The sequence below is a fragment of the Vulpes lagopus genome, chromosome 13 (assembly GCF_018345385.1).
Source record: "Vulpes lagopus strain Blue_001 chromosome 13, ASM1834538v1, whole genome shotgun sequence".
NCBI classification, from domain to species: domain Eukaryota; kingdom Metazoa; phylum Chordata; class Mammalia; order Carnivora; family Canidae; genus Vulpes; species Vulpes lagopus.
In genome coordinates this window covers 44,135,366-44,147,805 of record NC_054836.1, presented here as the reverse complement: position 1 = coordinate 44,147,805, position 12,440 = coordinate 44,135,366, and the positions used below count along the sequence as shown (strand labels likewise).

At 38.6% G+C, this 12,440-nt stretch overlaps 1 protein-coding gene across 9 annotated transcripts in view; it reads left to right on the top strand.

The window, feature by feature from the left end:
- PDE1C (phosphodiesterase 1C) overlaps window positions 1-12,440 on the top strand; it is a 334,235-nt gene that overhangs the window by 201,379 nt on the left and 120,416 nt on the right. For all 9 annotated transcript variants that reach the window (XM_041728172.1, XM_041728174.1, XM_041728170.1 and 6 more), the window contains 4 exons: window positions 7,162-7,262; window positions 9,749-9,877; window positions 10,979-11,080; window positions 11,654-11,774. In XM_041728172.1, the coding sequence (XP_041584106.1) occupies window positions 7,162-7,262; window positions 9,749-9,877; window positions 10,979-11,080; window positions 11,654-11,774 (453 nt within the window). The remainder of the gene's footprint in view (window positions 1-7,161; window positions 7,263-9,748; window positions 9,878-10,978; window positions 11,081-11,653; window positions 11,775-12,440) is intronic.

Below are 12,440 nucleotides of genomic sequence, written 5' to 3'. Positions count from 1 at the left end.
TCAGAGAGTCTGCTTCACTCCTTCTCCCTCTGCCACTCCCCCTGCTTGTGTATGCTCTCTCTCAAATAAATAAATAAAATCTTGAAATAAAATAAGATAAAATAAAGGTAAAGAATTAGAGCCAACAAGAGTAACTAAAATGGAGTGGTCAGTGACATTGGAATAAAAACCAAGAGAGTGTAGAGTCATGGAAACCAAGGAAAGTAAGCACTTCACAAGAGAATAGTGAATTGTACGGGACATGCCAAAATGTCAGGTAGGATGAGAATAGACAAGTGACCACTGCCTTTGGCAACATGGAAGTCATTAGTGCCCTTGACATGAGTGGTCTCAGTGCTTTGGTGAGGATGGAGCACTGACTAGAGTATAATGAAGAAAGAGTTCAGGTGAGAAGGTAAGGACACATCTATAACCAACAACATTACAGGGAAAGTGACTCAGTTCAAAAATGTTCTGGGAACTATTGTTCATTTGGGGACAAAAAAGAATGTTTTTGTTCCACTTTACATCAGTTACCAAATATGAGACAAATGGGTTAAAATTTGATCATATTAGAAGAAAATTTGAGAATGTTTATTTCTTACATAAACCTCAAGACACAAAAGTTACATAAAATATTGATTAAACTGAGTATATTAGAATTAAAAACTGTAGGATAAAAAGAATCATAGTAATGCTGTAAGTACTGGAGGAAAATACAGAGCAAGGATTAAGATCTGGATTATATAAAAGAATCGACGAGAAAGTGACACATATTCAGTAGAAAAGGAAGAGGAAACCCATTCACAGAGTTAAGATTGCCCCATTATAAAGTCTCTGTCCTAGGTGGAATTTTGTCACCCCTTACCCCCAGTTTATATTGTCAAAAGTCCTAATCTCCAGTGAGATTAAGATTGCAGACATGCACACGCATGGAGGAAAGACCATGTGAGGACACAGGACAATGACCATCTGCAACCTGGGAAGAGGGTTCTCACCGGAAACCAGCCCTGCCAATACCCTGATCTAGGACTTCTAGCCTCTGGAACTGTGAGAAAATGAAGTTCTTTGGTTTAAACCGCCTAGTCGGTGACATTTTGTTATGGTGGCCCAAGCAAACAAGTAGAGGAGCTGAGCTACGATTTGATTCCAGGACTGACTTCTGATGCCGTGCATTTAAAAATTTAGCCATACTTCTACAGTGCCTGTGGGGGGGAAAAAAGAGATCCCCTGATACTCTTATAACTCAGTATCCTCATGTGCTACTAGAAAGTATCATATCATGGTAAGGATCAACATAGATGTGTAGATGTGCTTTCGACTCATCTATTCAATATATATTTAGTTAGTACCTGCTGTATACAGTGTCCTATGGAGATATAAAAGTGAATCATACACAGCTTTTTTAGCCCTCAAAAATTCCCGAGTATTTATGCTAATGGAAGTTATCATTAACACAAATGTTATATTATAGCAGCCAATGATCATGATGTACCGCGTGCTGTTCTTAAATGAGCTCATTTGCCATTGAATTTTCATTATCAATTCAGGCCATATTCAGAATCATTCTTAAATATAGAAACTACTTCCCACCCACTCTCTCTTGGAAATGCAGCTCAAAACAAACCTCTTTCATTGCGAGTGTACAGAAACAGTGGAGAGCATTCTCCACTGATGAATGGAGAACATATTGTTACTCTAACCTTTCATTACAAACCAAGAGGGGGAAATGCTTTAAATCATTTCAGTTTTATAAACTGTAAGACACATAGGGAATCAAAACATCCAATTGATAAAGTGATGTCTGGGCTTCAACATCAACAGTATTACTCATTGTAATCTATTTATACTACTCATTATTGCATTACTTAGCTGCCAAGAATATGCTTGGATCCTTTTGGAATTATTTTGCCCACTTTTAAGGGAAAAATCTTTGAACAGAATTAGACTGAAAAGTTGTTGATTGGATAAATTTGAATCAGACTCTGAGCTCCGGTCAAATTGTGATTTAGGTCAAAAGATTCCAACATCCAAAGCCATCTGTTGGCCCCTTTCATTGCTTTTGTCAAGCAAGTGCCATTAATTTTCCTTTTGTGTATTTTTTGTTTTTAGAAGCGAGAGGCTATGTATCTTGTTCTTTTGGTTATAAATGCCATCATTATATTTATATGGGAAACACTAAATGGCTAAAGAGTGCTAAATAGGGGCACCTGGGTGGCTCAGTAGTTGAGTGTCTGCCTTTGGCTCAGGTCATTATCCTGGGATCCTGGGATCAAGTCCTGCATTAGGCTCCCCACAGGGAGCCTGCTTTTCCCTCTCCCTATGTCTCTGCCTCTCTCTCTGTGTCTCTCCTGAATAAATAAATAAAATCTATATAAAAAAGAGTGTTAAATAATTTTATTAGTGTTTGTGGTCAGCAGAATTTTGGACCCCATGATCTTTGCCCTCTTTTGTAACACTTTCTAATGTTACATTTGATGACAAAACACTAATACAGTGAAGGTTACTAATCAGAGGTCCGTAGAATAGAGAGGTGAACCTGGATTCCCTAAGTGGAAATCTGGACCATATTAAAATATGAAGCCTTGAAGGGCACCTGGGTGGCTCAGTTAGTTAAGCATCTGCCTTCAGCCCAGGTCATGATCCCAGCATCCTGGGATGGAAACCCCCATCAGGCATCATGCTCAGTGGGGAGTCTGCTTCTCCCACTCCCTCTTCCCATCGTCTCCCTCCCAGGCTCATGCTTTCTTTCTGTCTCAAAGAAATAAAATCTTTTAAAAAAATGAAGCCTGGTTTCCCTCAAAACTTCTCATCTCTGTCTCTATTAATGATGCCACCCTCATTTTGTTTTGTTTTGTTTCGTTTTGCACTTTTGTCACTCAGGCTAGGAATGTTAGGATTATCTTTAATTCATTCTTCTCCTTGACTGCGACCTCTTCCTCCCTCCTGCATTCAGTTAATTGCTAACCCATATGGATTATTTCTCCAAGTTGTCTATACGTCCTATAAGGACTTTCCATCCAAAAGTACTGCTCTTATTTCTCCCCCTCAGTGGCATGCTGACCATGTTACTTTTGCATGTAAACTTTATTGCCCCTTGGACCTGGTTTGTGTTCCTCACTGTAGCCTCTAATGCCTGACACTACAGGGCTCAATTCGTTCTAACTGCCTCTCCAGTAAAGGGAATCATTTCCTTACTCATGATGAATCATCTTTTGACACTGGGATTGGCTCCTGTGTTCATTTTTCTGGAAATGCACACTTCCATTTCTTGTTCTGTCCAATCTTCACGGCCCCTGGGTGAAGATATTTATCTTCTTTTTTTCTTTTTCTTTTTTTCTTTCTCTTTTTCTCTCCTTCCCTTCCTCACTCCCTCCTTTACTTCCTCCTTTCTACTTCTCTTTTTTCTTCCCTCCCTCCCTCTTTCCTTCCTTCCTTCTTTTTGTGCCAGATACCATCGGTCCTTTCTTCTTATCCTCAAACAGCAGAACTGATTTCTAAGCATCCACAGGGTTTTTTGAAAAGCAAGGTGTTAAAATGACTTTTAAAAGGCTATGGTTTTATTTTTTGTTATTTGCTTATTTAAATCATTTGTTGAAGGCCCTGGATGGCTCAGTGGTTGAGTGTCTGCCTTAGGCTCAGGGTGTGATCTTGGGGCTCTGGGATCAAGTCCTGCATCATGCTTCCTGCAGGGAGCCTGCTTCTCCTTCTGCTTATGTCTCTGCTCTCTCTGTGTCTCTCATGAATAAATAAATAAAATCTTTAAAAATAAAGAAATCATTTGTTGATTTTGGTTTACTAAAAGTAGGTTATATGTAAGATAGGATCTTGTTGGTGTGTTTTGGTAAAAGGGAGAAGTTACTGTGAGAACCATGATTATGTAGTTATTTAGACACCTGTAGTCTAGGTTGATGCCCTATGATTCAGATTTATTTAGATGGTATATTGGCTCTCAGTCATAATCCTTTTATTGATTGACTTACTGATTTATTTATTTCACAATAGAAAAAATATCTACATTTTTTATTTATTTCTTTTTCCATGAGTTTTAATCCTCGAAGGGTACAGCATAACATGAGTTCTGTGTCCAAAGGCCTTAGCAGAAAGGTTGCTTTGGGATCTGGCATGAATCATGTCACTGTTTCCATGAGTATAAGGTACATTTCCTCAGACTACTCTGGTTTTGTTGGGTTTGCCACCAGGAGTCATCTTTCCGTTGTACTCGTGAGCACTGTCTTGCCTAGACAGAATTCAGTGTCATCTCGAGTATAAACACCTTCAGTTTTAGGAAGAGCTATGTGCTTGCAGAGATCCTACTTATAGCCAACAGAAAAAGTCTTGTACTATAGTGTTCCAGACATATTTGTCATTTTAGAAGTTCTGTTCCAAGCATGGCTCGACTAGCTCCAAGGTAGCCTCATAATCTTATTTTAAAATGTTAAGTTAACTTTGCATGAGTTTGGAGAAAGAGATATATTGGTCGGGGGGAAGTGGGGGTAGGTAGAGGTAGTCAAGTCTAATGGGTAGTACCAGGGTACAGGGAAGGAAAAGAAAGACATTGCCAAAATGAGAATGATATCAAGAACAAGTGTGTAAAACATGCATGGAAAATATAAAGAAAAATATAAAATTATACTTCTAATTTTATGCAAAATGGAGAAAACACATGAACCATGACCAAAAGGAAATGTGAGAAAGATTGAGCAGGAACTCTCGAGGCTATTCACATGACCAGCTGTGTGACCTTGGGTTAGTTACTAAACCTTTCCCAGCTTCAGGTTTCTCATCTAGTACCTACCCTTGTGGAGTTGTGTGTCTGGCATGAGTTTCTATGTGCAAAATGCCTGGAGTAGCTTCTGACACAACACGAGGCTCCGTAGTCACTAATCACGTTAAGAAAGCCCTTCACTGCTTCTAGGGTAGGCTTTATATCTTCAGTTTACTTGCAGATCTTAATTATCTTAAACTGGCATTTCATTTGTTGGTTTTTCATCTTAGTCTGCTTTTTTCTTTATGTCTTCCTGTTTCCGATAGATCAGCTTGTATTTTTGAGGTGCAATATCAGAGATGCCAAAAAGTTTCCTGACATCTCATGCTGAATTCTACTAGAAATCATTTTCAAAAGTATGGGCTTATTTTACCCTGAGTTATCACTATGCTTATGCTTTTCCTTACTGTAGAGTCTTTTTTCTTTTCTATCGGTTGTTATGTAGTTTATTTATTTTGCTTTTAGTGATCCTTAAAAAGGTAATAATTCTCAGGAAATTTTCAAGATGAATATTAAAATTAGTAGTTAATTTTAAAAAGTTAAGGTGGGAATTATAAAAATGTTTGTGTCCATCCTTTTTTTTTTAATTTGCTCTTATTTATTCGTGACAGCAGAGAGAGAGAGCGAGAGAGAGTGAGAGAGAAGCAGAGACACAGGCAGAGAGAGAAGCAGGCTCCATGCAGGGAGTCGGATATGGGACTCGATCCCGGGTCTCCAGGATCACGCCCTGGGGCTGAAGGTGGCACTAAAGCACTGGGCCACCGGGACTCCCCTGTATGTGTCCATTCTTAATCATTTTCTACTAACTTAAGTCAATTTTTAAAAATTTTTATTTATTTATTCATGAGAGACAGAGAGAGGCAGAGACATAGAGGGAGAAGCTGGCTCCCTGTGGGAGCCTGATGTGGGACTTAATCCCAGGACCCCAGGATTACGGCCTAAGCCAAAGACAGATGCTCAACCATTGAGTCACCCAGGTGCCCCCAAATTAAATATATTCTATTCACTAATCTTTAATTCTGACCTCTTTAGTTTCTGAATTCTGCTGATTTGGGTACTCATATCAGTCTTGCTTTAACCTTGACCCTATCTAAAAATTTTAGTTTTGTTTCTTCAAAGTGAAATGTGAACTTCAAGATACTCATGAAGCAAACTGAGTGCAGAATTGATCTACATTTTTATAATTATTTTATTCTGTTTCACACTCACCACACCTGTTTTGACAGCAGCCTCTTAGTGACTGTCCAAATCATTGAACTTAGATTCTTTTTTTAATTTATTAATATTTATTTATTTTTTAATAATAAATTTATTTTTATTGGTGTTCAATTTGCCAACATACAGAATAACACCCAGTACTCATCCCGTCAAGTGCCCCCCCCTCAGTGCCTTCTATAGGCGAACAGCTCCACTTTCATGTTTGTATTTTATTGGTTTTATGTCATATTTAGTTACATAACTATAATAACAAGTGCAACTTGCCAAAACAGTCTTTTTTCCAAAACTGTTTTTATTCCAAAACAGTGTTTGGAATAAACCACACTGGAACTTGTAAGTATCACTTCAACTGGTAACAAAAGTGAGCTGAGGGTCCCAAAGGTTGGGCTAGCAGTCATGGATGTTCGGTCATGTGGGCATTGAGTAGTATGGTTTACAGGAAGGTTGGGAGGCATCAATGAATCTATAGTCATGGAAGAGGAAGTCAGTTATGGAAACTTTAAACATGCAGTGGTTCTCAAATACTAGCATACATCAGAATTATCTGGATTGCTTGGTAAAACACAGATTGGTGGTAAAATCCAGAGTTTCTGATTTGGTGGGATTGAGGTGGGATTTCCATTTTTGACAAGCTGCCAGGTGACGCTACCTCTGATGATCCAGGGAACACAATCTGAGAACCTTGAACTACAGCCAGTTTTGGTGGTGTGGATGGGGGTGGTCTTTTCAGACATCAGCATGCATAAGGCAGAAGGCCAGGTGTCATCTTCCCATGTGTCTACCTACCCACTCTCTAGTAGAGAGACATTAGGTTTTCTGTTACGCTTAGTTCTTGGTATTGTGTTGAAATTCTTAATTTTTTTTCTTTGTCTATGTAGGAATTTACTTGGAATTTGGGAACGAATACAATGAGGGTTTTTAAAGTCTTCATGTTCCTTGTTTTTTGCTTCCTTGAAAAAAAAATGAAACTACTAGTTCACTTTTTCAACCTCGCTGGGTGTGCTACTTCCAAATCACATGCCCCCCAGCCTCCTTCTAGGGAGAAAAAAAAATCCATCCATCAAAAAACGTGTGTTTGGCAATAGCGCACCAGCTGCAGGGTGGAAAGGCAACGACGCGTGTGTGTTGTCAGCAAGCTGAGGACTTTCTCTGAGAAAGAAACAGATTATCTGATTGCCCTGCAATCTCCCTTTCAGAACTGGCTGACAGAGCTGGAGATCTTTGCTATAATCTTCTCAGCTGCCATCCACGACTATGAGCACACCGGAACCACCAACAATTTCCACATTCAGACACGGTGAGGATGTTGGATGTTTGGAGAGGAGGCAGGAGGGGTCAGGCGTAGAGTTTTAGAAGTCAGAAAGGTGTTAGCTGTCTTTCTTTTGCATGGTTACTCTATTTTGCATTTCTGAAGAAAGGAACTTTTCGACAAGAGATCAGCCTGGTCAGCTTTGATCAAGATTTAGTTTGAGAACCCGTCTGCGCCCAATTCTCGTATGTTATTCACATAGTATATGAATATCCTTTTCTTCTCTATTCTAATGCTAGCTATTTATTTACTTATATATATAATGTGCATATGCTACCTATTTCTACTAGGTGGTAGAAGAATTTACGTAAAGGTGCAGTTATCATGTAGACTGCATCAGCGAGGATGGCCCAGGATCAGGGTGTTTCTGTTAACATGTACGATAACTGGGCCTTCTTGCCCTATGGCCTCTGGAATTCTGGGGACACTCTTCTCCTTCCTGATTTCATCCTTGTTCTGTTTAGTGCTCGCATTGCTCCCTGGCAGAGGGTTTGGGGAGCTGGGTTGTCTCATGTAAACAGCCCTCGCCATAGATAACCTGTGTACCCACTATGATGAACTGCACAGGTGAACACAAATCTCTGGGTGTGGGGGTTGGTATTAAGTATGGGTCCAGGTACCTGACTCTGAACCTCTTGACTATAACAGACATCACTAATCAATTTTTTTTTAACCAAGTTTCATTTTTATCCTCAGTATTCCTCTCGACACAGCATTCTAGGCAAGCAGTACCAGTCAATTGTCTTTTCCATTTAGGATGAAACTTCATCTGTCCTGTCCTAACCTAATAACATACCTTCTCTTAAGACAGTTATATGAAACTGGAGAGACTCTAATAGGGTTAATTGGGCCTTGACATAGTAATCAAGAGAAGCTAGAATTTGGTGAAAGATGGCATGTCTAAGAGGAAGAATGTAGTGGGGAGCAATGAGAATTTAAAACCAAATAAATACTTGAGGTTTCACTTGAAAAAGCAGGTGCATAGTCCAGATAGGTTTGTGTTCATTAAATCAATCTACATTTATTTAATGAACCGAACACTTAATTATGAGGTACACAAAAGAAGGCAGTATTGTTTGATCTCTGTTCAGAAGGGGAATTTCAATAGAATGTCAGCAGACAAAAGGATTTAAGCCATTAGCTTCATTGTCTACTCCCCGCTTCCTCGCAGAGGGGAGCCTCAGCTGCTGGGAAGCAGCCTTTTGTGGTTCTGTTTCAAGGGCTTTAAATACGGGGAATTCCACAGAGCAGCTCTGTTGACTGGATATCTATGAGTGGGATCTTTGCTCTGAGGACTGAGGGTGCGATGATTAGCACCTGCTGAAGAAAGAGAGGCGGTTAGAGCAACTGTATGTGAGTCTTTGCTGGAGACCAATATCAAAACGCATCTCAACTCAGAGGAAATGGCTTCATTACAGCAGCTGGACAAGAGCTTACCATCACAAAATACACATCAGTGGGAACCTTACTTAGCAGATACAAGATAAGACCTTTCACCATGGGGTTTGCGCGTTTTGTGTTATCTCCATAGGAGTAGGAAAATTTCAGTGGATTCTGTTATGCTTGGTTCGGAATAAAATGGAAACATTGGCCTTCTTTAATAGAACTTTATTCAAAGCATCTCAGCCTGTGTGATCCCTATACAGCAAACTAAATCTGTAACCAAGTTCTTTGTCCCTTGATGATATGTTAAGCTTGACACTTTAAAGGTATACTAGCTATATCCCAAAGTTTGGCCAGTGACAGGCACAATTTATTGTGAGGAGCAGTGGGTGAAGTGTCAGAAGACCTTGCCTTCATCCCAACCCTGACCCGTAGGCACCGTGGTCTGGGAAGTCATTTTACATCACTGAGTCTCCACTTCCTTGATGAGAAACAAATAAGTTATAATAATCTAAGGCAGTGTACAGATCTGTGTTTGGTGCAATGGTCTATGAATAAGTGACTAGCAACTATCATATAATCCTTATATTCTTTACTCTCAATTTTATACACATGGCTTCCACATGGCAAAATTAAGATCAAGGTACTACCAGAGGCACTTGGCAGACTCTACCTAACAGGTGGTATGTGTTCAGAGAATTATAACAATAATAAATAAATTCTTTCACTGAATAAAATTTTTAAAAATTAAAAGCATTCCAGAAAATACAAGGACATTTGAGTTGACCCGTGTTTTATGAAATCCACCTATGCTACTAGTAGAGATCACTGAGATCTGGTTATGGAACAGCTTTCAGAGAGTCCTACAGTTGGATATCACATATTTCACATTAACATATTAACATTTAAATACCCTACAAATACCTATTGATGATTTGTGGTGTTGGTTTTAGTTAATTGGTTGACATAATGGCATGGGGGCAAATATAATTGTTAAACATAGGAAAAAAGGTGGTGCATTCTAGCTTGAGAGAGTTACCTGAAAAATCTCAACCGTTAAACATCCTAAACTATTTTGTCTTTCTGTTCAGGTCTGACCCTGCTATTCTGTACAATGATAGGTCTGTATTAGAAAATCACCATTTAAGTGCAGCCTATCGCCTTCTGCAAGAGGATGAGGAAATGAATATTTTGATCAACCTCTCAAAGGATGACTGGAGGTAAGGATGAGATAGAAGAGAGATTTGGAGTCCAGGAAAAGAACCATGAGGAGAGATTAAATATGCTGCTTTTGGAGATACAGCACCACTTGAAATGTTTATGCCACCTTCTCTCTCTGTCTCTTCCTACCCTGGTATGTCCTCTCCCTCCCTCCTCCTCCTCCTCTTCTCTCTTTTCTCTCTCTCTCTAACCCACCTTCTCTCTCTCTTTTTTTTTCTTAATACAAATATTCAAATATCAAATATATTGTAGGCATTTTGGAAATACCTGCTGTTTTTTACCTTAGGAAACTGGTATTGCTTTTGTCTTAGCTTCTTAAATCTGGGTTTTTTTCATTTAACATTTGTTCTTCACCTTCTATTTGATTTGAACGTCTTTTAAAAATCTTTCAAAATTTGCTAAGGAAATCGTTTTGGCACTCAAAACAAATCATGGATATCTAATTCTGTTGCCTAAATGACACTGTGTGTCTCTGAATGAATTTAGGCACACCTGAGTTTGAATATGGACATAGTTACTAGTTGTATGGCATTTAGGAAGTTACCTAACCCTTCATACTGTTGTAAAATTTAATTTCTATAAAATAGATAATAAAATTTACCCCATGATTTAGTTAATGTTATAGTAAATGATATAATCCATTTAAAATGCTTAGCACATATTGTAATGTATGTATATAGCAAGCCTGCAAGGCTTTGTAGCTATAAATATAGGTCAAGATATTTCAAAGATTAGAGACAAAACCATTTAAATCTTTATAAAGTTCTGAATCTACTGTGATGCAAATAGTACTTATATTATAATTAAATGCTTGGCTGTTCATTGTGCTAGCCATTATGTAAAGATTCAGAAAAGTAAGCCCTACTGATATGTATGTTCCACATGTCATATTCCTAAAAAATGATTCCTTAATCCTTAACCTTCACTTATTCCTCCTAAAAAAAATATTCACCTAAATGGTTCAAGTTGATTAGAAATGTCACCATTAACTGATTTTGCTTAGAAGTGGCAAAAAATATAAATAAATTTTTACTTTCCTTTTTTTTTTTTTTTTTTTTTTTTACTTCCATGCTTCTCTCTTCACGGGGTGTCCCTGAAAGGGAGTTTCGGACCTTGGTAATTGAGATGGTGATGGCCACAGACATGTCCTGTCATTTCCAACAAATCAAAGCAATGAAGACTGCTCTGCAACAGCCAGAAGCGTGAGTGGACCTGTGACATCATGTGTTTTTATAGGTGTTTGAACTGGTTCTTGTCCATGTTTTTGCACCTTTGAAGTGTCCCTCCTTCAGAGAGCTTCCTTGAATGGTCTCACCATGTGGGGATGGTTGAGGAGAGGGCATTACAGTTGTACATATCACAGATTCTCATCAAGGTTGAAATAAATAATAGGGCCAGTAACAATTTGACCCCCCACATTAGATTTTAAAATCATTCCTTGCGGGAAATTGAACAAAGATTCACTCAGTATGGGGGCAACAAAAACCAGTGAGTGAATCTCTTAGATTCTTGTTTGTTTGTTTGTGTTTTTTTTGAGTGATGCAATTATTCCAGAAATAGTTTTGAGTCCATTTATGAGGTGTCCAGCACCATAAACATGGAGACTAAGCTGTTAGATATCCCTGTGTGATGAAATGATGCTTCCCCCCAGTTCAGCTGAAGTGGGGGTGGAGATGAGAGAATGGGAAGAGATTAAGAAATTAATGATTTTTAAAAACTCTTATTGAGGTTCTGAAAGTTTGTTTGTCATGTGTTTGGGTCCTTTGGGTTTATAGAATTGAAAAGCCAAAAGCATTATCCCTGATGCTGCACACAGCAGACATAAGCCATCCAGCAAAAGCATGGGAGCTCCATCATCGCTGGACAATGTCGCTTCTAGAAGAGTTCTTCAGACAGGTACCTTGTTGTGCTATTCTCAGGGCTGTCAGCACTGGATAGTTTCTGAGTTTTATATTTCAGCAATGCTATAAGAAGACTATTGGCATTTCAGTTATTTTCTTTGGGGAGGAAGGGTTCATAGCTTGTGTGTGTGTGTGTGTGTGTGTGTGTGTGTACGCGCGCGCGTGTGTGGCCTTTTAGTCATATGATGTTTGACTCTTACCTAAATTTTGGTTCTCAGAATATTATGGTATTTCTGTCCTATGCATTTCTGTTTGGAAAAAAAAATTCTTTTTGTCCGTTTTTTGGTCAAGGTGTCATCTGGTTACTTTCCCTTTTACTCCTATTCTAATGGGTTGACCAAATGGTGGTTGCTTTTGCATCACCATGTGGGATTAAGATGTTAACCTTTAACTCATAATAATCTGTTATAATTGATTGGGTGGTTTCTTTTGAGCGGATAAGTTAGATTCCAAAGTGAGGTGTAGCAATTTGTGGTCAGGAAATCACTAGAAGCTACTGTTTCAATTATATTTAAACGTACTACATCCATCCTAAGACCCAGGATTGTGTTTTCTACAAGGGTAGCCAGTTTTTAGTGAGTAGGCAATACTTTAAAATTAAATAAAAAAAAAAAGGTACACAGAAGTAGAGAAATGGAGAAATAAATGCATTGTACCAAAA